The sequence below is a fragment of the Aspergillus alliaceus genome (genome assembly GCF_009176365.1).
Source record: "Aspergillus alliaceus strain CBS 536.65 unplaced genomic scaffold BDW43scaffold_50, whole genome shotgun sequence".
Classification (NCBI taxonomy): Eukaryota; Fungi; Ascomycota; class Eurotiomycetes; order Eurotiales; family Aspergillaceae; genus Aspergillus; species Aspergillus alliaceus.
In genome coordinates this window covers 76,562-103,414 of record NW_022474733.1, presented here as the reverse complement: position 1 = coordinate 103,414, position 26,853 = coordinate 76,562, and the positions used below count along the sequence as shown (strand labels likewise).

At 44.6% G+C, this 26,853-nt stretch overlaps 5 protein-coding genes across 5 annotated transcripts; 4 read left to right on the top strand and 1 right to left on the bottom strand.

Annotated features, from left to right (window-relative positions):
- Nucleotides 1-186: 186 nt before the first annotated feature.
- BDW43DRAFT_314699 (uncharacterized protein) lies at nucleotides 187-1,960 on the top strand (the record flags this gene model as incomplete). The annotated part of the gene is made up of 2 exons (XM_032047869.1): nucleotides 187-588; nucleotides 659-1,960. 2 exons carry the CDS (start codon nucleotides 187-189, stop codon nucleotides 1,958-1,960), a joined length of 1,704 nt encoding a protein of 567 aa, XP_031896501.1.
- An 8,953-nt stretch (nucleotides 1,961-10,913) lies between these two features.
- On the bottom strand, nucleotides 10,914-13,958 carry BDW43DRAFT_287757 (Hsp70 family protein). Its single transcript, XM_032043193.1, has 8 exons — nucleotides 13,279-13,958; nucleotides 12,594-13,200; nucleotides 12,472-12,538; nucleotides 12,135-12,402; nucleotides 11,978-12,077; nucleotides 11,821-11,930; nucleotides 11,485-11,746; nucleotides 10,914-11,418 (listed from the first exon to the last, which is right to left on the bottom strand). Exons 1-8 carry the CDS (start codon nucleotides 13,401-13,403, stop codon nucleotides 11,083-11,085), a joined length of 1,875 nt encoding a protein of 624 aa, XP_031896500.1. The 5' UTR covers nucleotides 13,404-13,958; the 3' UTR covers nucleotides 10,914-11,082.
- A 282-nt stretch (nucleotides 13,959-14,240) lies between these two features.
- Nucleotides 14,241-16,787, top strand: BDW43DRAFT_287750 (uncharacterized protein). Its single transcript, XM_032043192.1, has 4 exons — nucleotides 14,241-14,747; nucleotides 14,834-15,341; nucleotides 15,405-15,924; nucleotides 16,010-16,787. The coding sequence occupies exons 1-4, from the start codon at nucleotides 14,496-14,498 to the stop codon at nucleotides 16,083-16,085; spliced, it is 1,356 nt and encodes a 451-aa protein (XP_031896499.1). The 5' UTR covers nucleotides 14,241-14,495; the 3' UTR covers nucleotides 16,086-16,787.
- BDW43DRAFT_186045 (uncharacterized protein) lies at nucleotides 16,167-16,787 on the top strand. The gene has a single exon (XM_032038950.1). It carries the CDS (start codon nucleotides 16,335-16,337, stop codon nucleotides 16,707-16,709), a length of 375 nt encoding a protein of 124 aa, XP_031896498.1. The 5' UTR covers nucleotides 16,167-16,334; the 3' UTR covers nucleotides 16,710-16,787.
- A 7,544-nt stretch (nucleotides 16,788-24,331) lies between these two features.
- On the top strand, nucleotides 24,332-26,216 carry BDW43DRAFT_287747 (C-14 sterol reductase). The gene is made up of 3 exons (XM_032043191.1): nucleotides 24,332-24,561; nucleotides 24,613-24,917; nucleotides 24,968-26,216. The coding sequence occupies exons 1-3, from the start codon at nucleotides 24,482-24,484 to the stop codon at nucleotides 26,071-26,073; spliced, it is 1,491 nt and encodes a 496-aa protein (XP_031896497.1). The 5' UTR covers nucleotides 24,332-24,481; the 3' UTR covers nucleotides 26,074-26,216.
- The last annotated feature ends 637 nt before the right edge of the window (nucleotides 26,217-26,853 follow it).

Here is a 26,853-nt window from a genome sequence, read left to right as displayed (position 1 = left end):
CTTTTTGGTGAGAAGCATTCAACGCAGAGTAATCTCAGACGCAAGGCTGGCAAAATATTAATCCATTGCGGCTGACGAGATACCCCGCACTTTTCACAAGTACTTTGGTTCAATAGTTGTATTGAAGCTTTTTAACAAAAAAAATCCATCTTGGCGCAGAGGGCAGACGGATCACAGAACATCAGCATGGTTACCGGTGTTGAGGCAACCAGCTTGGCTCTTGCCGTAATCCCTCTATTAGTCAACCAGTTGGATAACTATGTCCAGGGTCTGCAGACATTGAGGTCTTTCCGGACTTGGAGATACAAGAAGGACCTGGAGAGGTATTCTACCATGCTCGGTGGCCAGCGTGCAATTCTCATCAACACCCTAACGAGTATATTGGGAGATGCGATAATTATTCAAGAGAGCAGCAAGCTTCTGGATGGCCCCAATGATGGAGGACCGATAGATCCTCAATTAGATAAGACCCTACAACTGAGACTTGGCCACAATTATGATGCATTTGCTGCCTTGATGATTCAGGCACTGGACATATTGAAGGAGCTCGCTAGGAGACTAAGAGTGGAAGCAACAAGCTCCTCCGCGGTAAGCCTATGCCTTATTACCGCACGTCAAAGATAATCGTGATCGTACCAAGCTAATTATAATATTCCAGATACCGTGGGATGATTCCAACGTGGTGATGCGCGAGCTCCAGAAAATCAAACATGTCTTTTCCAAAACTATCTACACCGACCTATTCAACACTTTCAACACAGCCAATAGTATGCTGAGAATACTTGCAGAACAAACCGGGGGATTTCAAAGGCGCGATCAAAACAGGTATTCTCAGAGATCGCCCAAGCAGTACACAATGGCACGAACACTTGCAAGCAAAGTCCACAAGGCCCTTATAGGGAGTGAATACTGGGGCTGCTTGTGCCAAGATAAGCACAATATTCGATTTATGTTAGATTCAAGTTTCGCTGCCTACAATATTCCCGAGAAGCTTAGGTTTCGCATGATCCTGGTAACAAAGCTTGAAGAAGGCTTGACCGCGACATCATATCGGTGGCAAGAAATGGAGATTGAGCCCTTTGAAAGACCAACAGGATCCACCTCAACAACAGGCACGGGTCAAAGTAAACGGCGCAAAGTTCAGTTCCTCGTTTCCACTCCAACACAAGGGCTATGTGCTGATATAGATCATCTGGCACCTTCGATACCACTCACAAACATTTGCTCGGCACTTTCTGGCTTGGTAATGGTTGACAAGGAACCAAAGCATCTTGGCTATCTTGCGGATGGGCCTTTCCAACATAATATCTTTGTCACAAAGGGAACAGTTGGTAGCCTGCCCTCTCAAACCTTAGAGGACCTTATACTATCATCTTCATCATCCCCATGGAACGCCACTGGGCCTGTGTTCTGTCGTAGAGACCGTCTCTGCCTTGCAGCACGCCTTGCCTGTAGTGTCCTTCTGTTCCATGGAAGCTGGCTATATGAACGCTGGAGCAGCCGTGATATAATGTTTTCTAACAAGACAATGAGTTTTGAAGCATCGGTCCACCAGCCCTTTTTGGTGTGTGGTATCTCAAGCCTTTCAGATGATCAAAAAAAGAGATCCTACAAGATTCAATCATCAGTTATCCGAAACGAAACACTCTTTCCCTTGGGACTGGTTCTTATTGAGCTATCGCTGTGCCGTTCTATCGTCGACTTGCGTATACCTGAAGATGAGAATAGTGATGAGGAAGTAACTCTTTTGAAAACTGCCAATCGTTGTTTGGACTATGTCTATACAGAAAGTGGCACGAGGTATGGTGATGTGGTGCAGCAATGCTTCTCCTGGCCGCATACACGCAAGATGGATATTGACAACGAAGAATTTCAAGCCGCAGTCTTTCACTACATTATTTCACCTTTGTTGGATGATGTGGAGGACTTTGGCGGGAAAATAGGAGAAACTATGACCTAGAGGCACTTGTAGGTATGCTTGCATCTAAACTAACGCATACTGCAATGTACTCTGGATAGTGAAGATGAAACTGCCTGTATTGCTGTGTAGTGTGAGTTTGGTTTCTAATTATCATGCAGCCTAATCTGATAATTGTAGCAAGAAAGATGTAGCATGGTTAATTCTATCTTAGATTCTAGGTTTGTGTAATGAGGTATCGGCGCACCACTCCGCATCGGAGTATATTATCTACAAGTACTCTGCGAAGTTTCATTCAACTACGTATGGTTTGGTCAAGGTGAAGGTATGGTTATGCGGAACTGGCTCTACAAAGAATAAACATACAAAATTAAACTCAGAGAGAATTGGAAAAGTTCACTGGTTCCTACAGGTAAGCATTTAAGTGTCCTCTGTAAAGATGGCTTTTCGCATTTAATTCAATGATGTCCAACTTCGTATCCCCGAAAAGTGCTCGAAAGGCAAAAAGATGCAATACAAAATCTTAAAAAGATCCAGGATAGTTAAGGATGGCTATTGGATGACTAATCGGGCAGGACGTCACCCATGATGTGTGGGCGTTTCCTATCATTGACGTGAAAGAATAATTAACAGAAGAGCGATCAATGTCAGCACTTCTCAGTGAAGGGCACCGAGGGGCACGTAGCAATGTGGCGAGTATCTGAAAGAAGGGAAGAAGAAAAATCAAACTGAATAAGAGCGAAACAAAGAAGAAAGCAAGTGGCTCAAAGACAAAATTAGGTTTGGGCTGAGCCACAGCTATTGCCTTTGGCCTCATTCATCGCGTCTCTTTTGTTTCTCTCTATAATATAGCTATCGAAATCGACTTTTAATGAAAAACCAACTATCTGATATGGGTATCAGATTATCTATTCTTTAATTCTATTATGCCCTGAAACGAACGTAGTGAGAGAAAGGGATGCCCTAAAATGACTAAAGGGAGAGAAAGGGTTTACTCTCTCATGCAAGGCCACCATGAAAAGCTCTATTCTTTTATTCGTTGAGCGTGCATTATGCAAAGTAACTGTAATATAACTTATTAGCAGTAGATAGCTGTGTATTATATATCTCCGGCTCCAAGTTATTATCACTGCTGCCATTAGAGCTGGGAATTATACCCTGGTCTGTATTAAAACTGTTAATCTAGTCTTTCTCTTCTTCTACCTTGTCCTTCTCAAGATCAGTGAGGGAATACTTATCAGACTCTATATCACTACTGTTATAAGGATTCTGTAGCGATAATATCTGTACTCTAGGCCCTCTAGACTGGAGAGTCTACTATGAGAACTGCTCCAGTTTATTAATGGTATCCAGATATTCCTATATATAATGCTTCCAGGTCTGCTGTAGAAGAGCCAGATATAGTTAATAGAACTGAATCCCTATTAAATATTAGCAGAATTAAGGATTTATCTAGAGAGCCTGGAAAATAAAGACTAGAGATCGCTTTCAATAGCAGCAGTAGTTCGGGCACCTACTTTTCTAGATATGGGGCCAAAAGATGCAGTTAAAGTACAGGTACAGCTTTATGGTCAGCAGCCAGTAGAGGATTGACTGACTGGTCTGCTAGAGAGCCTCCTTACAGCAGTCTATGATACTATTTATAGCCAGAATTAGATAGCGAAGACCCGCCTCATCAGCAGCGGGACTGATAATGGATTTCCTGTCCTGGTTATATTCTAGAACCAGATCTGTGCGGCCTGTAGTCTGATACATCAGGTTACGCAGGCCCTAGAGAAGACCCTGATATATTTCCTGGAGACACGGGGCCACGCCATGCAGTCCATCCACGGCCGGGTGCACTTAACGGGCTGGGTGTCAGCCACGGGACCCTAGTAGCGATGTCAATCTCCCTCTTCTTAATCTGGAGTTACTCCCGCTTGCGCTGGTAGACTGTGGCTAGATAAGCATTCATTACTACAGCTATTACTAGGGTCTGGATAGCATTGTCCTGGTATACTATAACCCAGTACTGCGGCGCGGGGCTTTAGATCCAAGTTTGGTTAACCACATGAGCTGCTGGCTTAGGAAGAAATGGTGAAGAATGATATAAAAGCACCTCCTGAGGCTTGCCCTCAAATCTGCCAGTCTGAAATTTCACTTTCCATGATACTCTATTGTCTGCACTTATTTTTATACCAGTCACGTAGGAATTGTATTCTCAGTATATCTTTCTCCCTAGATGTTCGCGCTATGGTTATCATTGATCTTAACTATATTATCTCTTATTATCCTTTGCTTATTCTTAAATCCCCTTCTAAATCATCATAACCGCGCGCCTCATGCTCTGAGGTCTCAGAGTATTTAAACTTTCCCTTATTAGTATCTCTAAAGTTATATCTATTACCTTGGTCTCTGCTACCGCCTTCCTGTTATTCTTTTTTACAGTCTGCCTCCCCTGCCCTTTAAAATTCTTCTTCATCTGCACTATACCGTTCTTATGAACTGTTGCAATTCACCAATGTCCCTCCAGTCACTGTATCCAGTATTGATATACAGTATATAACCGAGACAAGTAATTTTAATAAAGAGTTTGCTAAGCTTAATATGATGACCTTTAGAGGCCAGCCCTGTCTCAATCTATCTATGGACAATAACAAATACCAGTAAGGTGATAGTGGAGGTAATGTTATAATGGAACAATCAGTTAGGCTAAGCATCAGTAAAGAAATTTATCTTAGGAAAAGGAGCCATACTATTTTTATATCCTGTCCAGCTTTATTAATATAATCTTCTATTTAAAATAGCTGACATAACTGCTACTCAGTTTCCTTAGAGAATATAACAAAAGAATAGATTAGAAATAATTTACAGATTAGTCCTGTGCAGGTCTACCTTACTCATAAATAGAGGAATATCTCTACTAGATTTAATTAAATCTGAGCTTTTATTAATATATTATTATTAACGTAATCGGTTAACGAGCTGCGCACGCAAACGGGCTGCGCATCAACCGCCATATTGAAAATTAAAATAGTCAAAACACCATGAATTCAGACTTCTATATAGAAATGAGTAGTCCTATCGATTCGGGCAGTGCGTGATTCTATGGCCCTGTACACCACAGCCAGAACATTTAGATGGGGCGTGCCTAGGAGCCGATCAGTAGGCAGAGTCCTATCTGCCTGTATAGCTTCATCTACCTGATTTCGGCGCTCTATGAGAATTCGGGCTTCAGATACTGATGTGCCTCCTTCAAAAGTAATCTGTTCTGTTTGGTAGAGCGATTTCGCTTTTTAATCTGCCTTTCGTGTTCAGCCTGATATTGCTCAAGTTGATGCTTTAATATTGTTGCATTATGCAAAGCTTGTTCTGCGCCTTTCATTATTTGATTTAGGCGAGCTTTAATAGGCGAATCAGGACTGCAATTCTGAGGATGCTTTCAGTAATATCCCTAGAACAGGATTATGCCGCTTTCAGATCCGGTGATCTGATTAATCCGAGTGCATCATTTACATTCAACTTATGAGTTTTAGCGTACTGCATTCAGCTTACTACATCCAGAATCCATTGATTCTGACAATTTCAAAGTACTTACTAGCCATTTTATAACTACTTATATAGTCCTTATACTAAGAACTAGGCTGACTGTTGGGACGGGATAATCCCAGGGATTTCGGGATGGGATGGGATTTTGGGATGGGAAATGGGAATCCCATTTTATGTAGATTTTGGGATTGGGATTCCCGTTCTAGTCCTATGTTTCCCATTCCCGTCCCATCCCATCCCAATGGTCAGCCTACTGAGAACTCAAAGTGTAATACAGAAATAAAGCAAATTACAAGTTTAATAAAGTTGGTAGAACTTCCTGCAGGGTAAGTACTTTATAATTATTTAGCAACTACTTAGTAACTACTTTACTTTAATTATATTCTACCCGCTCGGCGCCTTCTCCGGCACTTAATATATATATATAACTCCTTAAAATTCAAATTTAGTGCAGTGTATGCTTGTTCTTTTTATTTATACTATATTTAAACTATATTCTTTCAAGCGCTTAAAAAGCATTTCTTAATTACTTAATATTTTATACTAGCTAGATACAGGATAAGATATTTATAAGTAGTTTTACTAGCATTATCAGTGATAGAGGTGGTGTGGAATTAGACTTGTTAGGCCCAGCCCACGAAACCCGGCCCAACCCGCGGGCCTAACAAGTCTATGTGGAATGAAATCTATGGTTTGCGTGGCTAATGGCCTCGCTTGGAAGGCACTTGATCAAACCACTTACTAAGCATTTTTTCATCCCGCGCCACACTAAAAGAGAGGTTGACCGATCTGCAACCACCCATTGGATGAAGAGAATCGTGCCTCGCGAACACACATGCCCCACAGATATTTGATCCAGAGCTCTACTGTGGGCTGTTTCTTCCCCATGCTTCGCATGCTAGCCAATGGGAACATCATTATTGGATGAGTGACCCAACATATGGATACTAAGTAGAACGCAGGGTTCGGCTAGCTTCAAAACAGGCGTTATCGTACCAGTCAGAGCACAACTATCCTTCCCCCACCGTTGATACCAGCCCAGTCATTCGCGCTTTCCGCTGTTTTATACCATATCGCCATGCCGGACTCTCGGATCTCATCTATCACTGGCGCCGGATCAAACAGCATAGCCTTGCCAAGATAACCAGATAGCTTCACTCACACACTAAAGTCTTGGCACACCAATCCTACCATCCTCAGCTGCCCCCGTATTCACGAATACATGCGCCAACGCTCAAACCTCGATTCCGATGAACCCATTAAGCTCCCGAGGCACCGAACTCTTGATGACGTGTCAATAATTCATTGAACTGGGTTCAGTGTGGGCTGTTGTCTGTCAAACCTATGCACCCCACAGCAGATACAGGGCCTTGATTGATCAATCATAACCGGGTTGGGCTACGCATTAATCTGACCCACCTGAACCCAGAAACGGCTCATGCCTACCTATCTACTCAAGAGAATGTTGATCTATTCAGCTTCCATCCCGGAGGCTGAGGTCGATCGGAATGCGAGGAGAGGACCATTGTGAGCGGTACAGGGATGGTGAGAGGGTTTGGGGCTGTTATGAATCTATACGAGACACGTGATCACCTAGTGGCTTGGCCGGATCACCGGCTCCTACCCCTGAAGGCTTTAAGCCCAGAAGACCTGGCCAGGGTAGCGCCAGGCGCTTCTTCCACCCTTCTCCAACATATAGTGTTCAGATTTGCTGCTTCAAGCATGTACTTAGCTAGTTCCTAGTGAGATTTCTGTTTAGGTAGCACGTCCAGTTGCCCCTAGGGAGGCCGCGGATCACGTTGCCGCGTGACCCGCCGAGTGACGTTAAATAGTAGCCAAGCCAAGCCAAGCCCCTGAAGGCTTTACCCATTAGTTGAGAGAGAAGAAGCGATCAAGATAGTTGATATAGTCGTCCATAGAATTGAGATCTATCGGAATGGCATCCGGTCCTCAGTAGGCTACGTACGTGTAGCTGATACAGCCTCATCCTGCCCATCTTTCCCATGAGATCACAACAGGGGCTATACTGCCATACAAGGGTATGGCCTCAATCTCATTCGTTACGTACCTCGCTCCTTCGCCAGCTTCGATGTACGTTGTGATTCCACAGGACCAGAAAACTTTTGCTCATCTGTCACCCTTCATTCACGCTAGCTAGGTAAGCATGTGTGTGTAGGCTCAGTTGGGCAACATGCAAAAATGTTGGATAGATCAAACAGGGAATACTATAAATCAGTATCTGTATGATTGATGTAATTCAATCAGGCTGCAAGTTCGGTTTATCTATTCACTTATACGGCAGGGTGAGTCAGGCGACACCCATGCTTGGGGGTTGATAGACATATACACAAGTCACGTGGAATAGGCTCTTGCTGACTCTTTATAAACCTGGTTTATCCTCCCTTCTTGCTGTCAGGAAGAACAGTCCTCAAGAACTTCTCGCTCGAAATACCCATTTACACGTACAAATGAACTTACGAATTCGTCAGAAAACCCTTGCATTAACAAGAAGCCCATCAGACTGATACACCGGGTATGCCTTGCACCACTATACCATACTGCATCTTATAGGCCCATCTACTAAATTGTACCGCTATCATACTAGGCCGCCAGATATAAACAAGCCCCGAATACCTTGCTCTCTTTCACCAATATCACCAGAGAACCCCTTGCCAGGATGTGCATTAAGCACAACTGTGGCCACACCAAATACTGCTGGACTCCCTGTCCTAAGGTCACCGATGTTGGTGGCCGATGTGAAAGCTGCAAGCCTCCACCGAGACGCTAAAAGAAGCGCCCAGGCTAGGAGCAATTGTAAGGGACATCGGGAAATCATGAGCAGGAGAATGATTGTGCACTTTGGGAGGATGCCACTACTCAGCGGATTAATTGATAATGATGCCAGGAATGTTTTGCGGACGTCACTTTAAGTCTGAAACACTCATTTTTTCCCCTTCAAACCTTTTTAGTCTAAGAACTAGTTAGTATTCCTCAGGAACTGATATGTAAGAGATACTGCAACAAGCTTTAAAGAATCAATAATAACTTGTAACAAGTAGCAAGTCTTAATCAAGCAGCCATGCAGATAACAGCCACTCTCTAGCATAAGCAAGCCAGATAAATCAGCCTAGATTGGATATATTGGGGAGCTATCAATACCCAAGTTACTGCTCGTAAATAGGAAATTGCCAGACTGTGTACAAAGGAAAGAATAAACAGAAGAGTGCATAGTGGGTAAGTAAAGCTAAAATAGACTAAAGAAGGAAGAATAGTAAATACCTTTATTATAGCGTCTCAGACTATTTTATCTTTAATTGTAAGCAGAAAGCAGCTATATATACCATCAGTTACATTCAGGCCCAAGATACAGCCCGAAGGCTTGAGAATCAAGTATGCCAAACCATTATTCAATGGGTTCCAGGCCCAGAGACAACAATGGCTTGTACAGGCCCTGACAAAACGATCCTACAGGGATGGACCCCGGAAAGGGTGGAAACTAGATCCGGTGGCAGGAGCAGCACCAAAGCAGCTCGCTCGTCGATACTATCAGCTCAAGGTTGGGCACGCAGCAATACCAACCTATCTGAGTCAGATAGAGGTCCGAGACTCACCTAGATGCCAAAGCTGCCAGGCCCCACAGGAAACAACAGGCCACCTATTAGTAGAATGCAGACAATAGTACCACCAGAGACAGGCTCTGTACAGGGCCTTAGTCAAGGCAGGAGTATCACCACCCGGTTGGGGAGAAATAGCCCCCGAATGCTATCTCTTTGCAGATCAGAGGGACACAAAGGCTTTATTGACCTTCCTTGCAACAACAAATATTGGCTGCTTGCCAGGGGGAGCAGAAAGAGAGATAGATAGAGCCTCTAGAGATAATCTTTGGGGCCTAGAGCTGGTAGAAGAAGCAGAAAGTATAGAAGAAGGATAGTAGAAAGGGCAACCTAGGCATGCCTAGATGATGTCCAGCAAGTAATGAACACCGAGGAGGGCATAGTCTAAAGGCTCTGGCTTAGATAGGCCGCGGGCGAGGAAAAGGATTAGAATGAACACACAAATGAAGGATGGGGCTGATAGAGCCCCTAAGGACCATTTAGAGGCAGTGGCCTAAGCCACTGCCTAGACACATGTGTCTGTCAATAATAATATCGCCGAAGCCGCCTCAATCCAAAAACTATTTATGAACTTATAATATTTCTTATAATAGATTACTTTCAGTTAAGGAAAGACTGCCAAATAAAGAAGAAAGAGAGTAATAATATATTGGATATCTGTAACTATCTTAGATAACCAAGCAATATGGATCACTTTAACTATATTAGTAATAGTGATAATCCTAGTGATCCTAGGAAAAATCTATTTAATCTACTAGAAGAGAATTATATTAAAGAAAGGATATCCTTAAAATACCTGATATTCAGCCTTCAACACAAATAGAGAAGGAGCATGCACAGTTCCATAAAGATAATAGTGAAGATAATATATAGGGACCAGAGACTTTAGACTATCAGCGGTAGTCAAGACATAGAGCTCGGGTTATAATTATTATAGTCTTGCAGGTTAGCAGATATATAATACCCAGGGTTAGGCTTTTAATCAAAATCAGTATTCTTTATTTAATATTTGCTTATTCTAACTTAGAATTTTTATTTATTTACATATTTGGTAGCTTTTGCCTTAGTATCTGTTCTTTGGCTCTAGGCTACTGTCAACAGCCCAATATACGCATGTGGTCCTAGCATCCATCATAAATTGACATTCTGTTGTTCCAATGCGGCTGAGGGCAGCTAGTTGGTCTTTTCTTTGCTAGTCGCCCTCACGGCATCCATTGGTAATGGTAAATGGCAATCCAGTTTCCGCACGAGTGTGACGATCCTCTACACCTGGATAATATGTATGAATTATATCTAAAGTGGCAATCTAACGAAACTTCAAACGTAGAGAAGGAAAGAGAAAGAAAGGAAGGATTCTATCATACGGGAACTTTGAGGATATCAGTGTTGTGGGATCTGATCAAAAGTGAATAAAGCAGTCATGGTGCCTCATGCAGAGTTCGGCCTAAGGCTCTGACACAAGTAAGATTAGCATGCCGCTCCTTACTAGTCTTCGGCCTAATGGATTTGTTGACATAATAAGCACCATGCGTAAGTGTAGGCAGACATGCAGCAACGTGGTTGTGCCTTCCAAGCCCGAACTGTCATGTGCGGGTATGCATCTATATTTCCAACAACCAATTATCGGAGGCTTGCTCGATCACTTCCCATCCAACTACGAGTCACTAGCTCCCGAAAATAGACGACAACCCCGTCATGGGTATGGCCAGCCTGTCTTGGCAGAACTTCTTTTGGATTGTTGCAGTTGCGAAGGGAGCAATCACAGCGCAATTATTAGTCTACGCGCTATTTTTCTTTCTACTGCCTTAGGCGTGGCAGAACAGACTCTCCTAAATGAGGTCTTATATGAGGTACGGCTCAGCATATGTTTCTTGAATGTAATTGTGGATCGATACTGCGCATTTGGGCCTATGCTATATCGTAATCATACGTTCCTTACTACCTAGATGCTATAACCATAGGAGAATATTGTCAAATTGAGTATAATCAGCAAGCACCGCATCCTTCGTAGAACATAGCACGCTACTGATACTCGATAGCGACATGTTGCGCCCCGAGCTTCCGTCCGTCAATGGACACGGTAAATTCTATCGACGCTCCCGAGGGAACCATCACCACATCATAGTTCATTTTCTTCATCTTCTTTCCTTTCGGACTGGTAAAGTTGTCCAACGAGGAGTAAGGGACATCGAGTTTGCACTTAATCTCGCACAACTGGGTTACGCTCTTGTCGCGTCGGGGGGGAGGGAGACTGCTTGTGCACTGGTAGATAAACACCGAGAAATGACCGTTCCAGTCCTTCTTGTACAATCGATAGTAGCCATGCTTCACCGGCTCAGTGGTAGAAACGTTCTCACCCTTTATGTGAAGTTCTGAAGGTTAGCCTTAGTCGCAACTTCAAATAACAGAAAGGGCTTGACGAACCCGACGGATAAACCAGGCCATCTGTTTGTCGGCCTTGTAAACCAGCTCGTCAGTGTCCCAGGTTTTATCCTCCTCAAGGTGCACGTCATCATCAAACGCAGTCATATACGAAACACCCATACTAAGCCGGGAGATGGTCGATCCCACACTGATTGGAGATTTGATGTCAAGGCCTGCTGTCGGTCCATCACGGTTGGCGCTGTCTATGTTACTTTCGGTAAGGAATCCTTTGTAGATAGCCCCCCGACAGATTGCAGTACGTCTATATTACGCGACCGTGAGAATTAGCTAAATAATTATAGGTCACTGTAGGGTATGATCTGCATTGGGACTTACGGCATCATGCCCCCCGATTGGAGAATGGTGATTCGGGCACCATCATATCGAGCTTTTAGATGTTCGTATAGATATGGGCTGGATCCCAAGCCTCCAACAAGAATAATCCCCTAGATCTGGTAAGCGCGGATACGTGTTCGAATGCTCGAAGACAGACCTTGACACGTAAGCTCTTCTGTCGCGCGCTGGCAATTTGTCCATCGATGAGCTTCTCAATCCCAGCAAAAGACTCCTTGAAGGTACTCTGGATGTGCGGCCTAAAGTCTTAGAGTCAGCAAGTGATTAGAAGATTCATCCGATACTAAATAGCCTACCCTTTGAAATGAATTCGACCCTTCTTGATATGTGGCTCCACCGAGTCATCATCAATACGGCCCTTTCCGAATGCCTCCGCTGGGATGCTGACAATATACTCCTTGTTACCGGCCTGTGGTTTATATTGACGCTTGATTCCTTGTTCCCATTCTCCTCTTAGTATCTCGTTGATGCCAGCCTTGCTCAGATGATCCCAACGTCGCCCCAGTCGCCTTTTACACATATACTTGAATGCTTCGTCGATAAATATGCCGCCGCATAGACCCCCTAGATTCCAGCAACGGTTTAGCCCCGTGGCCATAACGACTGCGCCTAGTCTTGAGAGAAAATGCGTACCTGTTCCCTCAACAGCCTCGTCCATTGCAATGGGATCTATATCTGTCACTTTATAGCTAATCAGATCCTGCGTTAGATTAGCTCCGCAGTACCGTTTGTCGAAATATACGTTTAATACGTACCACTGTTCCGCCGCCTGCATCACAGATGACATATACATCTCCCGGCGAGATCTGACGGCCAGGTTCGCTCAACGTAGCCAGAGCAGCAGCCTCCGGCTCGGGGACAAATGTTAACTTCGTCTCACCCGCTGGTCGATGGGCCAAAATGCCAGCCTTTTTCACAGCCTCTTGCATGCCTTGTCGGGCGTATCCCTGCCAGATTGCCGGTACAGTAATAACCACATGGAACCGGAGGACCTCCAAAAGTTCTTCTCCACGAGATTTGGAAATGCTCTGGATGGTATGCGCCCAGAGCAATCGAAGATACTCGCTGATCAGTTCGACAGCACTACGGCCGGTTTCACGAAGCATATTCCGTCCAAGAATAACAAAATCGGAAGATCTTGTTTCCTTTTCCATATCTTCATCCTTGAGAAGTAGCAGCTTAAACCAACGTACCGGGTCGGAGTCGAGAGGAACCTCGTACCCCCACATAGTTTGACCATTTTCGTAGAATAGTTCGGTTGGTGCCTTGCCCTCCTCTCGACCGCTATTCGGCCAGGCCGTGATAAGGTTGACCTGTCCACTTTCAAAGTCGGCTCTCGTTGCCCATGCAGCACCGGAGAACCTAATCGAGATACATGTGAGGATTTGCTTCTGTATAGGATTTGGGAGTTGGGGTTTTGTGAGGTGGCTCTATACTCACGTGGTTCCAAAGTCTATACCGATTACCATGACATCGTCATCGTCATTATACTCCTCATGGTCGCTATTTAGGTCAACATGCCCAAAAAGCGTAGATATGTCTCTTTGTGCCCTGTTTGGAGACATTCTCGCCAGAGAAACTTGAGTTCAAGCTCGTGGTCTACTAAATAAAGGCAACTGAGTAACAGTGTAACAAGAATGTAACATATGATCGTATAACTCCGGAGGGAGGTAGCTAGGCAAAGGCAGAGGCTACTGATGATATGAACTCAATCTCAGTCCTATATAAGCGTCTTCCAGAGCGAATTTCCGCTCTCTTAGACGACAGCCTTGCACAACTATCCCGCACGTTACAGCCTCGTACGGCATCCTGGAAACGGCTCAGTGCGCCGCGTTGTCAGCCTTTGGGTGCCGCTATATGCGAGAGCTCCCTGTCTTGTTTGTCTATAGACAATCCTGTTCGTTCCGATGTTCAGCCCCCAATACTTCACGCGGGGCTAGCTTCGGGCTAGACAACCGCACGTAGTTGATTTATTTAGCTAGCCGCCCGAAAAAATCAATACGAGGCCGGCTGACATGAAGGATTAGCACAAGAAAGCCTCGGAGCATACCGTAAATTTCTGTCCAGTAAAAACCCATTAGCTATCTGCAAGGCTGAGGGCCAAGGTGCGGGCAACATTCGAAGAAAGCCGTACGAAGCCATCAATGCATCAGTCACATAGTCCATTTACACAGGAACTTACAAGGATGTAGCACCCATCTGGTGAGTGGCAGCTCATGCGAGGCACCAGATTCGTATAATTCATGTTGGGTACGGCGCTAAATAAATACAAGCATCATGGTCCACTATTGCTATTGGACAGATGACACATATATACTTAATTCCATGGCACATCCGAGCGGAAAGGTTGGGTTAGAAAGTCCTAATAGTGCCTTGCCAAGCCTCAACTCCTCGGAGATACTATCAACTTCCAGCTTATTTACAGCCTTCGTGAGGCAAAGCCTTGCATTTGTCGTGATTTCTTCTCGTAAGTTGCGGCTGGGAAGCACCGAGAATAGGCAGCCATTTCTAGCTACCACGCTCAGCGTCTGTTGCCATGCCCAGCATTTAGATCCCAAGTTCCTTTTTTCCTTTTCTTCACTCCCTTCTAGTTACTGTTGGTTTATACCTGAACACGCCTCGTCTCTGAGTAGTTCTTCAGAAGCAATACGGCTTTCATGTCACCGCAAGCACCACATCCACTGAATCACGAACCTGAGACAATGGTGATAGACTCCAACGATGATGAATCCCTCCGTGGTGTTTCCATTCCCACTGAACGCCCCCCACTACCGGCGCAGAGCCCAGGCCCTCGTCGAGATGAGGCTGGTGAGCAGGGCCGCTTCGGCGTCAGCTTTGAGCGGCCAATACCTCACATTGTTGAAAGAGCGCCAAAAGACTCAAATCAAGTAACACAATCCCGAGATGAGGTGAGTGTATAATCAAGCAACCCATTCACGCCGAACTTGAGACGTTCGGAGCCACTAGATCCATGCAGTAGTAACGAAATACACAGCTGCAAGCCCAAGTGAAGGAACGAGAAGAGCGCTTGGCCGAGGAGATCAAAAAGTTACGAAATGAGCTCCAGGTGGAACAGCAGAAACTGAAGAATGCAGAAGAAAGCTCACGTGTGCAACAGAAAAAGTACAAGCAAGCTCTCATCGAAAATAATAAGCTCATCTCACAGAGCCAACCCTTTCCTCTCGTGACCGACAGTTACTTAATCAGCCAAGTCGAACATTTGCGACAGGAAATCCGTAACTTCGCCATCCAGCACTATGATGGGGATACCTTCAACGGCCCAAACAAGGGCAATTTGAATCCGGCCTTTTGGCGAAACTATATGGAACCGACCACGCGAACGTCACATGCTTTCCAAGACTATCTCGATGTATCAGAAATGCGGCCGATGATCATTGAAGCTTTTCTCTGGAGAGTAATTGTTGGTGAAGTTTTCAACAATTACTGGTGGGCTATTAGGATCCAAAAAACCCTATCGAGAGTAGTGAACTTTGTCAAGAAGCGTAAGTGCTCTGGGAAAGTCAGAAAGTTCAAGTCTAATCTTTGATGCCGATGGCCAAACACAGGCTCTTCTTCCAAACCAGAGGACATACGAAAGGTCCAAATGTGGGCCGCCACCACAACAGAACTCGTTATAGAGGCCCACAACCTATCGCAAGACACCAGGGGCATTGACGAGCATCCTGATTTAAAGAAAGACAAGCTGGTTGAAGATATATGTGACATAATTGAACCGTATTGTTGTTCCTATGACTCCTCGCTGTTACACCAGCTTCGCCACATACTCGAGAATGCTATAGCGCTGGATACAGATATCAGCCGACAGGTTGCGCAGGTTAAATGGGAATTCCCCACGATAGATGATATGGTCTCATTTGACCCTGATACAATGAACCTAAGAGAAGGCGAAAAAATATCTGCTACATCAGTCAATCGGGAGGTGCAAATCGTCATATGTCCATGCTTGAGAAAACGCGGAAAGTCGGATGGGAAGGATTTTCAGACCGAAATCCTTCTAATGAAGGCGAAGGTGTCTTGTGAGGCTGTCCCGGAGAGGAGGCGGTTCGGGCCACATTATAGCCACAGGTATTTAACAAGCGCCGCTTTTCTTGAACTCACAGTCATTGGAGCAGGGCGACTGGAAGCCTCATCCAGCTAATAGGGCCTGCAGGTTTCTCGATGCCTTTATGTCTTCCGAAGATTGGAGAACTTCATTCGGCCTTCGCAGGTCTGATCGTAGAGCTTGAGCATGTCTTGTGGCCATTGTACGGCTTTCTTTCTTTCTTAATGTTTTTTGGCAGCTATGAATGTCTTCATTGCTTAAATCCTTCGCATATTGGCAACGATAGCTTAGGTTAGTTAGCAAGGGGCTGGGATGAATGAGAGAGATTTGACTCCGCACTGAATTTACATCGTTGGCTTCCGGCATTTATCTTACAATCGACTGCTAATACCTAAGACAATTGGCCTACCGTGTTGATGGGCGCATATATCAAATGCATGTTCATGATAGCTCGCCGATTTCGGTCCGAGCCTTCAAACTTCCCCTTACCAGCACCTCCAACGTCACATTCATTTTCTATCATCTCACCCTCTGCTACTGCCTCCCCGTCATCCTTTTTCACAGTCTGCCTCTCCTGCCCTTCAAAATCCTTCTTCATCTGCACTATACCGTTCTTATGGACTGCAATTCACCGATGTCCCTCCAGTCCCTGCGTCCAGTATTGATATACAGCATACAACCGAGACAAATGATTTTGATAAAGGGTTTACCAAATTTGACTCGACGACCTTCAAAGGCCAGCCCTGTCTCAATCCATCCATGGACAACGACAAATACTAGTAAGGTGACAGTGGAGGTAATGTTGTAATGGGGCAATCAGTTAGACTAAGCACCAGTAAGGAAATTGCCCCACTTGTTGTCTTAGGGAAAGGAGCCATACCCTTTTTGTATCCTGTCCAGCTTTGTCAATATGATCTTCCATCCAAGATGGCTGACGTAACTGCTACTCAGATTCCTTAGCGAACGTAACAAAAGGACGGATTGGAGATAGTCCGCGGGTTAGTCCCGCGCAGGTCCATCTTACTCACGATGTAGAGGGAACATCTCCACCAGATCCGATCAATTCTGAGCTTTCATCGACATATACAGCGTCCGTGGATGCTGAGTCCAGCAATTGTGTACTTGAGGGTGGAGTCCTTCCGTTAAGCATTGCTTGTGCTCCAGTCCCATGTGCTTAAACAGGACTGTCTACGTCAGATCCGAAAGGCGACTACAATTCCGCTGAATTCTGTAATTCGTCGACAGATAATGTTACGACAGATACTGCCGAATCCGAGTCTTTATCTCGTCATGAAAACGCGACCACTCCGACCGCGAACAGCTTTCAGGCGATCGGTTGCTCAGCTACAGTAGAAGAACATTCGATACTGGCGCTGGCTGAACGTCAACAGAGCCTTCATAATGAGCATGGTACACCGAGGGATGAAGATGGGGCTCAGACAACCCTCCACCAGTCGATGATGCAGCATCGATGACACCGCACCTCATACGCCCTTGGACAACCCGAGGCATGCGCAGTATCAGTGTCGGGGTTGCAGAATCATTGAAAAGTCCGTCTCGCTCGTATTCCGTCTCTGTTGTTGTACCGGAACGCCCCTCAATTATAGTAGGCGCTGAGCAGACGAAGACCAGCTTATAGACATCAAGCATGGATAAAAGGAAGAGACATCCCGTATCTCCGAGCGATATCGGTAGTGATGATCATGGTGACAAAGATTAGGCTGACGGAAATGAAGATAATGATGACAGGGACACTTTGCCGCGTCCCCGGAAGCGACGGCGATGAGGGGTCACCGTGAGGTAAAGGATAGGCCAAGTACACCATAACACACGAGAAACTATACAACAGGAAACCATCCACTTTGACGAACCTCGGCATCACTGTCAAACAACTGGACTTCAGGCTATTGAGACTATTCCTGTTAGGGATTATTTAACGCGCCAGGTGCTCCTACCTCGCGTGGTCTATTCCTTTACCTTTGGAGATAGAACGACAGATCTTCTTCTCTCAAATAAGTCAACAAGGAGCCCTTCAGAGGATCAAGATGATGGTTTCCAGAGTAGGCACAAGGCACACAGTAACTGTAGACCCTCTGGTTGTGTCACCGGCAAGCGTGTTGCCGTCTTATCTGAAGAGGACAAACTTTTAATAAAATTAAAGCAGAAGGACCATCTTCTGTGGAGTGACTTCGTGAAGCATTTACTGGGGAGGATGAAGGGTTCGCTTCAGGTTCGGTATAGTACCAAGCTTAAGGGTTTGAGCTGGTTTGGTGAGTCTTCTGAGGCGTCGAACGGGTTGGATTCCGGATTGCAGGGATCGGAATGTAGCAGAGGACATTCGGGTTATCAGCAGCAATATGGACAGCCGCGTGTACGACATACAGTGGAACGGTATTCACCGGCTTAATATCTTGGTAATCGATCGCAGGGCCTTAGCTTTGCAGCCATAGGCCTACGTGTTCGCCCTCTATACAATTCGACGTTATATATAAATAACTCATCAGGATCGTATTTATTATGGAAACTCTATACTGGATTGTACAGATGATGTTGTTCTTATGCTGGCTACATGCAGGAGTTGAATAAAATAAATTTGCAAAACCTATGACAGAGAAGCATAATACTAAGGATAGAGCTAAACACAGCCTTGTCTCAGAGTCCTGACAGGAAGACGTGGAGTAAGGCGCTATTCACAGGCCCCGTTACCTATACTGAAGGTAACCGTGGGGGCACATGGATAGACTATGCTGTTATACACACGGCACCATTCCAGTATTGGCCAGGTTGGCAGAGGTTCTCTGTCATCTCGCAGCGCCCCGTGGCCACGTTATAGGTTAAGTCAACAGTGACGGCTGATTAAGATGATGATATTTGTGTTATCTTATCTAGAACTTCAAGTGTGAGGGGAAAGAGAAGGAAGTGTTGTGGGGGACGTGAGGCGTGAAAGGGGAAATAGCAAGCTATGTACAGACAACACAAATCCCAGTGAATTTGTCACTCTTGTAAGTGACAATGACTAAGTCAGTTATCTAGGGCGTATAGGAACTACGGCAAGAGCATTTTCAGCCCATTGTGTCGGAAGATATTAGTAGTAAGAAAAGAAAGTACACTGAACCCTATAGATCGAGCCGATATATATGTTAATGCCTTAGCACTTAGCTTCCTCTGCGCACTGTGTCAAGCAGTACGCTATGCCCATGCCTGAAAGACCGTTCCGATAATATTGCCCCCCACTGATCAGTTTCCCATAGGTGGCCATAAAGCTAATCGAATTGACAGTAACTGCGTTTTCCATACGAACACTTTCGATAGCTGCTTGGCGTCCTGGACTTTCTCCAGGTTACACTCAGCCAGCTTGGCCTGCGTGTCGGTCTGGCGCCGCCAGCACCCTGCACGGCCAGCATCGCAGGCTTTCCTCGCAGTCTGGCAGGCCTCATTATCTCTATTGCATTTTTGTAGAGCAGTTTCCAGCAGCACCCAGCGATGCCCTAGCCTCGCTAGCCTTGTGCTGTTCATCCTGGTCGCCAGATAGCATTAGCCATCAGACCCAGGACTCCATGCCCCTGCCACGCAGGTAGTATCCTCCGCATAGTGAGCTACGCAATCTTGTACACTGCTAACACTGCCGTTTACTCTCTTGCCGGATGAACTGGGACGTGGCCACACTGGTAGGTGAGTTGAGCGCCGTCGACAGAGCCCGTGCCATTTTGGGGCAAGTTAGCCAGGCCAGGGCAACAGGCCTTATAATTCTCGTCCGATAAGGCATTGTTAGAGGTAAAATATGTATTGTCTGAGTCAGGAGGTATTGTATCCGCTAGGGCCGCAGATATAAATAGAAAAAGCCAGAGCTGAAGGATTGATTTAGAAGCTATAATATCTAATATAAATCTGGGAAAAGTTCAATAAAGTAAATGAATAGAGGGAATATAAAGATAACAAGAGATAAGGTATAGAGGAAATTAGAATTTAGATATTATTAGCTCAAGCTGTCAATCTGACTCTTATAATCAATATTTTTAGTATTGAACTGTTGATACCAAGAGGGAAAGAAGACATGCATGTTCTACTAATAACCACACTTCTTAATATATACCATGACAGTCACAGGCGCCCGGGCTACTATCAAGTTATAATCTGCCAAGGCTATGAGATATGGGCTGCCATGTTGCCTCGCCCAGCCAGCCAGCTCCCAGCATATTACAGGCTCAGCTGGCCAGACCAGCAGAAGGTCTAAGAAAAGGACAGTGGCAGCACATAGCTAAATGCAATAACACCACTCCCCACTTTTGGATATGTCTACAAATGAGAGCATCAATTCTCCACCAATCAGGCGGTCGTTGAAAGTATCACTGTGAAGCCACGAGTGTACTGGATTGGTCTGCTGCTCGTGTAGTGGCGCAGGTAGGTTGACACCCAGTAGCTGCAGACCGGCAGCCCCGGTCGCTTAGTCTCCTATTCAATATGGCCGTAAGATCCATGGCTGGCTGATGTCTCTTGGGCGTTCATTTAGGCTGAGTAATGGTAGAAGCCGTCATGCAGCTATAGTGCCTTCCGAGTATGCCTATGAATAAATAATCCATCAAAAGGGATTACCACCAATTATACTCTCGGCTATATCTGTGAACTTTAACAGCATGACCAAGGCTGTCCCTTGGCTGTGGGACTATATCCTTATTAGCGGCTTGGCACTCCAAGATACATGATCAATTAGGTCTATCTATCCTAATACGGCTGCGGGCGTTTAATAAAATCCAGGCGGGTCGTAGCTCGACAATAGCTCCAGCTACCTGTGACGGGCGCCCCGGGGGATCTTGTCCACTGCCTTTTGGTCATACACAGAGCTGAGCATACGTATCCCTTCATGAAGGATCTCCTATGTCGCCTCTCTTATTGCTATCAGCTCTCCAATGGCTAAAATGTATAACGATACGACTCGACTTGTTAGCTTAAGCTATAACATCATATAGCCTCAAACATTTGAAGACATCATAAATAACGAGGCAATCGACTCATTCGCCGTCTCAAAGTTGCGCTACGTTTCTGGCATCCACCTCGCATAGGGTACCTACAAAGTCAGTGGAGTAGCTGAACGTGCTGGGGCTCAGCATCGTAATCGACCAATGGGCAACATAAGAAAGCGTTTGGGCCTCTAGGTGATATTGCCTGACATATGATTTTAGATTTAGGTTTTATGATGCTAGAAATAAGACTCTTCCATTGCGAAGGGAAAACTATATCAATATGTAGGGACCTCTGTCTTTTGCTCTAAGCTGGAATTCCATTCTTACTCAGTCCCTTAGAAAACAAATATCCTTGTGTAAGTATGCCTGACCTTCTTACAAAGCTGCTCTGATATTAATTTCAGTTGGCTAATAAATAGTCACCTGTCGTCCTAATGTATGTCTACGCCGGCTACGTTCCTTCGGATGAGCCGTCAGGGTTACTAGGGGCTTCTACTCTGATCTTTCCCGACCTGCTTATGCGAGGAAGTGGTGCAATTTTGATCCATTACGGGATGTATGGAGATAACAAGGGGAGAAGATTGAATCATGGGACTTACGTGGGACATATACAGAGGGCAGACCATGTTGGTGATGGGACAATCCGCCTTGAGTGTATCCGAGGCGAACAAAATAGCTGGTACGTGAAGCCTAATTTACATAAGAGATTAACTCTGATGAACTTATCCTTTAGGATTGAGGGATATGTAAACACGAACGGAACGCCAACTTTGGTAAAGATGTGGGATGAACAAAGCGGTCGTGCATTAGATATCTGTATCAGGATGGTCTTTAACAGTTAACTGGCTGAAGGTGTCATTTGTCACGGTTACACCTTAGGCTTAAGGCAGGATAACAAGTTGCAATACTATATATACCGCGCCTGGGAGATCAACTCCGATCGGAGTTGATCATAGTGGATCTTTTTACCTAGTGGAAAGATCCTACGTATCGAATTGCTATTCCCGGGAGTAATCCTTTACATCATTTGTGGTACAATAAGGAGGTTATATTTGTAACCTATCTACCTAAGCATGGAAAAGGTAAGCACTTGTTAATCGCTTATCAAGTACTTACTAACCATTAATTATAGTCATTATACTTTTGCGGGCTTTTACTGATCAGGAAACAACAGAAGGCTATTATCTTTTATTTAACAGGGTAATGTAACCCTAATGTATAAAAGATAACTGGCCAGCCTGTTGAATTTAATTCTATTCATTCTAATGGAATTTATGGAATAGTTGTTGACATGGATACAAAGCAATACACCGGTATGTAACTAGTTATGAAGTACTCATAAACCACTTACTAACTACTTAGGACTTGGTCAATATCTTCATGAAATTAACCCTCTTCACCGACCGATACTCTAGCAGTTACAAGGAATTATTATATTTTGCCAGGTTCACTTTTTTCGTACAATTACTGAAGCAGTTGGGAGCCAAAATAAAAGTTCAGGTATATGAAGTCAAATGACTGGCTTAATTGATTGCAAATCAGAAGATAATTACGTATATGATTTATTAATTGGTAAGTACCTTCAAACTGGTTAATGACTGAATATTAACTACTTAGAACACGAGAATAAAAAGGTTTAAGAGTAGGCGGAACATAAAAAGACCCCTGTTATTAAGGCTGGGCTTAATAAAAATTGCTCTAATATTCTAGCCTATATGTAGGCTGACCATTGGGATGGGATGGGACGGGAATGGGAATTTCCCATCTTATCCCATCCCATTCTTGGTATCCCATTTCCCATCCCGTTTCCCATCACATCCCAAACATAGGGCTAGAACGGGAATCCCAATCCCAAAATCCACACAAAATGGGAATTCTAATCCCAATTTTAAAATGAGATGGGAATTCCCATCCGGATTAATCTTAAAAACGGAATTCCCATATTTGTCTTGGCATTATTTTGGGATTTTGGGATGGGAAATGGGAATCCCGTCCCATCCCAAAATCCCAAAATCCCATCCCATCCCGAAGTCCCTGGGATTATCCCGTCCCAACGGTCAGCTTACCTACAAGTATGATTCAATTCAGAATCATACTAATTCTACTGAACAGTCTCATCATAAGGCCAATGCAGCAGGAAGGCAATTGACACTTACAGCAGCAATTCAGTAGTAAGTACTTGTTAAGTAATTAATAACCGATTGGAAACTGGTTACTGAAAATATTCTTTTTAGTTCTGCAAAGCTGGATAAGCAGGATATTATTCAAAATATAAATCGCACTAATTTTAATATTCATCATTATCGAACAGCAAACATGGAGATAAACTATTTAAGATATAGCTCAGGAAAATAAATATATATATCTTTGTTCCAACTGTTTTTTAACTATTTACAAACCACTTTGTAATTAGAGTCTCGAAAATACCAGCGTTCATCTTCTACTCACCAATCCTCGCTTTCATAAGAAGATCTAATACCTGAGTGATCTCGATCCCAATCAAGCCGATCCCGACGGTATATATAACCAATTATAACTAGCTAATAACCAGTTACTGATCAATTGAAACTAGTAAGGTCTGTATCTTCTGCTCACAGTATCCACCATGTTTCATCACAAAATGTATTATCATTTGAGCAACAACATCAAGCACTTGAGCTGAAATGACTGGAGATTAAGCTTATAAAACAAGAAATACGGCTTAGAAAGGATGAAGAGGAGATCCGTGAAAAACAGCTTAAAAATGAGGAAAAAGAATTAGAGCTTATAGAAAGACAGGCAAGGCTACAATAGATAACATGACAATAATACATAAATAATTGATATCTAGCATATAACTGCTAAGAAACTACTTAACAACCGTTTAGAAACTGCGTGGTTCTGGGTATGAAAGGGTCAGATAGGATTGTAATTAATACTTGATGTGGTACAAGCCAGGTGCCGCATTACCATGGTCACATGACTGTTAGGTCCACTTCGGCGTTTAAACGGGCCTATCCGACCTGTTAAGGCACTAGCCGAAAATATAGGTGTATGTAATATAGGACTTCGAAGAAGTAGGTACACTAATCCATAGTACTGATAAACGAAGCGATTATCTGACATGCCAGAGCATCGCAGTCACAAAGGAACGGCATATTTGTTGACTTGGTACGCGAAGCATTCCCGAGGAGTTCCCCAATACACGGTAAGCTATCGGTGTAGTTCAAGACAAGCTTGCGGGCCCTGAAGAATGGCTCAGACACTTGTTGCCTAATAGTGGGTCAGCCCGATCCCTTTCGCGTTGACAGCCTGTATCCGCACACCACCTAGCCTATGGAATATACCTTGCTTAAGTGGTAGGAGAAGCAAAGGTGTCCGCGGCTCCCGTCGGCTTACTGATCTTCCGACTCGGACCACTAGCTCGTCTTTTTGAATCCTCTCCGTGCACTCCTGTCTGTATACAATTTATAAACTCTCGGTTCCAGAGCCATTGAGACTTTCACAGCATCCTTTCTTTTTTTCTGTCCCCTCGGTAGGTTCTCTGAGGTACGCACGGCTTAGCGACGACTTTCGTCACTTTGCGTCACCCCAATGCTTCCTTTTGTTGACAGATATCCCGTCCAATTTCGATCACATCATGGCGCCGAGGAAGGATCCCAAAGCTAAGGTCCCAGTTCGGCCAGCTCCGGAAAAGCGGGACTATGAGTTTGGTCGCCCGTATGTTATCTACTCGTCGCATGTATGAAACCCAGAATTGACTTGCAACAGTCTCGGCGCGTTTATATTCATATTCGGCCTCTCAACTCTTATCTACAGCTTCACCTTTCTATGTAACGATGTGTCTGGCTGTCCTGCTCCGTCATTGCTCAATCCGTCGACATTATCCCTAGACAAGTTAAAGGACGAGGTTGGTTGGCCACAAGACGGTCTTAAAGCATTCTTTGACATTTGGGTAACCCTGTGGGTGTTGAGCTATTATCTACTCTGTCTAGTTCTATACGTGTTTCTACCAGGCGAGGTGGTCGAGGGCACGGAATTGGCCTGTAAGGGAAGGCTTCGCTACAAGTTCAATGGTATAGACCGGGAATTGTTATTTATATGGTATTTACTGACCGAATTCCAGCCTTTCCTTCCGCCGTTTTGATCCTCTGTGGTTTAGCTCTGGGCACATACATGTATGGTGCTGACTTTATCATATGGACTTTTCTCTGGGATAAGTACTTGCAGGTCATCACGGCAAACTTAATGATTTGCACGGCCATCGCCGTCTTCGTTTATGCGAGAAGTTTCTCAGTCCCTGCGCCTGGTCAGCTCAACCCCGAGCTGCGAGAATTGGCACCAGGTGGCCAAACCGGAAATGTTCTGTATGATTTCTTCATCGGCCGCGAGCTGAACCCACGGGTGCGATTACCTATTCCTTTTGTCGACGAGGCCTCACGAACGATTGATATCAATGTATGGTGTGAGATGAGACCAGGACTGCTTGGGTGGATTATATTGAACTTGTCCAATATTGCCCGCCAATACAGAACGTACGGCTACATCACAAACTCTATAGTGCTCTCTACCGTATTCCAAGCCTTCTATGTTCTGGATGGGCTGTATATGGAGCCAGCCGTATTAACCACGATGGATGTGATTATGGATGGATTCGGTTATATGCTCTCTTTTGGGCACCTGGTGTGGGTACCCTTCGTCTACAATTTCCAAACCAGGTACCTTGCGGTTTTCCCTTTGGAACTGGGCTTGAAAAGTATCCTGTTGATCTTGACCGTAACCGGTGTGGGTTACTCGATTTTCCGCGGCGCCAACAACCAGAAGAACCGTTTCCGTACGGACCCCAACGACCCACGCGTGAAGCATATCAAATACATTCAGACATCTAGTGGCTCTAAGCTGATGGTTTCCGGCTGGTGGGGATTGGCACGCCATATCAATTACTTGGGCGACTGGCTAATGTCGTGGTCATATTCATTGCCCACCGGGGTTGCTGGCTACACTATAATTGAAAGCATCAACAGCGTTGGCAATGTAGAGAAGCAGGCCATACAGACACCCGAAGTCTGCGGATGGGGAATGATTTTTACTTACTTCTTCATGCTTTATTTCGGTATTCTGCTCATTCACCGCGAAAGACGCGACGAAGAAAAGTGCAAGAAGAAATATGGCGCCGACTGGAAGCGTTATACATCCATTGTTCGCAGCCGTATCATTCCCGGTATCTACTAGTTCAAGGACCCCATGCATGGTATCGAGGTTATTCTAACATCTTCAATATTCTGGATTGAAAGTTTTATGTGCTTGAAGATTTACCTGGCCCGGTTTATGCATCCATACATATTATTTTTCCAAATGTACACCAATTAGAGTCATCATAATATTATTCTGATCCCAAAATCCCATCCCATCCCGAAATCCCTGGGATTATCCCGTCCCAACGGTCAGCCTACCTTGGATATCCAAATAGATAGGCTATGTATGAACAATGTGTTTGACACTAGTCAGGTCACTGGTAAGACAGTTGAGAATGACCACCCTATTGAGTATCCCACTAGTGTAATTTATTTATGAAAGGCGGCGTGTAGTTACTGGAAAGCCCTGGGTCTAGATATTATGCAGGAATATAATCGGGCTGTCATTTTAGCTTGTTTTATCTAAGTTACATTGGCCTAGGGTGATATGCGCTATAGGTTCAGCTAGTAAAATTCGCTTTACTCTTGTAGGAAAAGAATACCCATGGACAAAGGCTTACTTTAGTAACTTACACAGGCCCACAAAGCTGGACTCATTATGACATGAAATGTTGATCTGGTAAATCCCCATGCGGCTCGAGAGTTCTAGGCGGATCTTAACGATCGACAAAATAAATAAATCCCAAGCACAGCATCCTCTACAGTCTTCTACCTATCCTGGAAAATTACGAAAGTTACATGATGTCACAACTGCCGTAGATTAGTGTTTAATCAAAAAAATACCAAAATTACATAAGGAATTACCTTTATGTGCTAG

Excerpts from the sequence above, each read along its gene's own strand:
- BDW43DRAFT_287757 (XM_032043193.1), bottom strand. The coding sequence starts at position 13,403 with ATGTCTCCAAACAGGGCACAAAGAGACATATCTACGCTTTTTGGGCAT. Across the intron at positions 12,403-12,471 it reads CGAGGCTGTTGAGGGAACAG|GGGGTCTATGCGGCGGCATA; the intron begins GTACGCATTTTC and ends GCTGGAATCTAG. Across the intron at positions 11,419-11,484 it reads TGGCCTGGTTTATCCGTCGG|GGTGAGAACGTTTCTACCAC; the intron begins GTTCGTCAAGCC and ends CTTCACATAAAG.
- BDW43DRAFT_287750 (XM_032043192.1), top strand. The coding sequence starts at position 14,496 with ATGTCACCGCAAGCACCACATCCACTGAATCACGAACCTGAGACAATG. Across the intron at positions 14,748-14,833 it reads TAACACAATCCCGAGATGAG|CTGCAAGCCCAAGTGAAGGA; the intron begins GTGAGTGTATAA and ends CGAAATACACAG. Across the intron at positions 15,925-16,009 it reads GGGCCACATTATAGCCACAG|GTTTCTCGATGCCTTTATGT; the intron begins GTATTTAACAAG and ends TAGGGCCTGCAG.
- BDW43DRAFT_186045 (XM_032038950.1), top strand. The coding sequence starts at position 16,335 with ATGCATGTTCATGATAGCTCGCCGATTTCGGTCCGAGCCTTCAAACTT.
- BDW43DRAFT_287747 (XM_032043191.1), top strand. The coding sequence starts at position 24,482 with ATGGCGCCGAGGAAGGATCCCAAAGCTAAGGTCCCAGTTCGGCCAGCT. Across the intron at positions 24,562-24,612 it reads GACTATGAGTTTGGTCGCCC|TCTCGGCGCGTTTATATTCA; the intron begins GTATGTTATCTA and ends GACTTGCAACAG. Across the intron at positions 24,918-24,967 it reads GCTTCGCTACAAGTTCAATG|CCTTTCCTTCCGCCGTTTTG; the intron begins GTATAGACCGGG and ends ACCGAATTCCAG.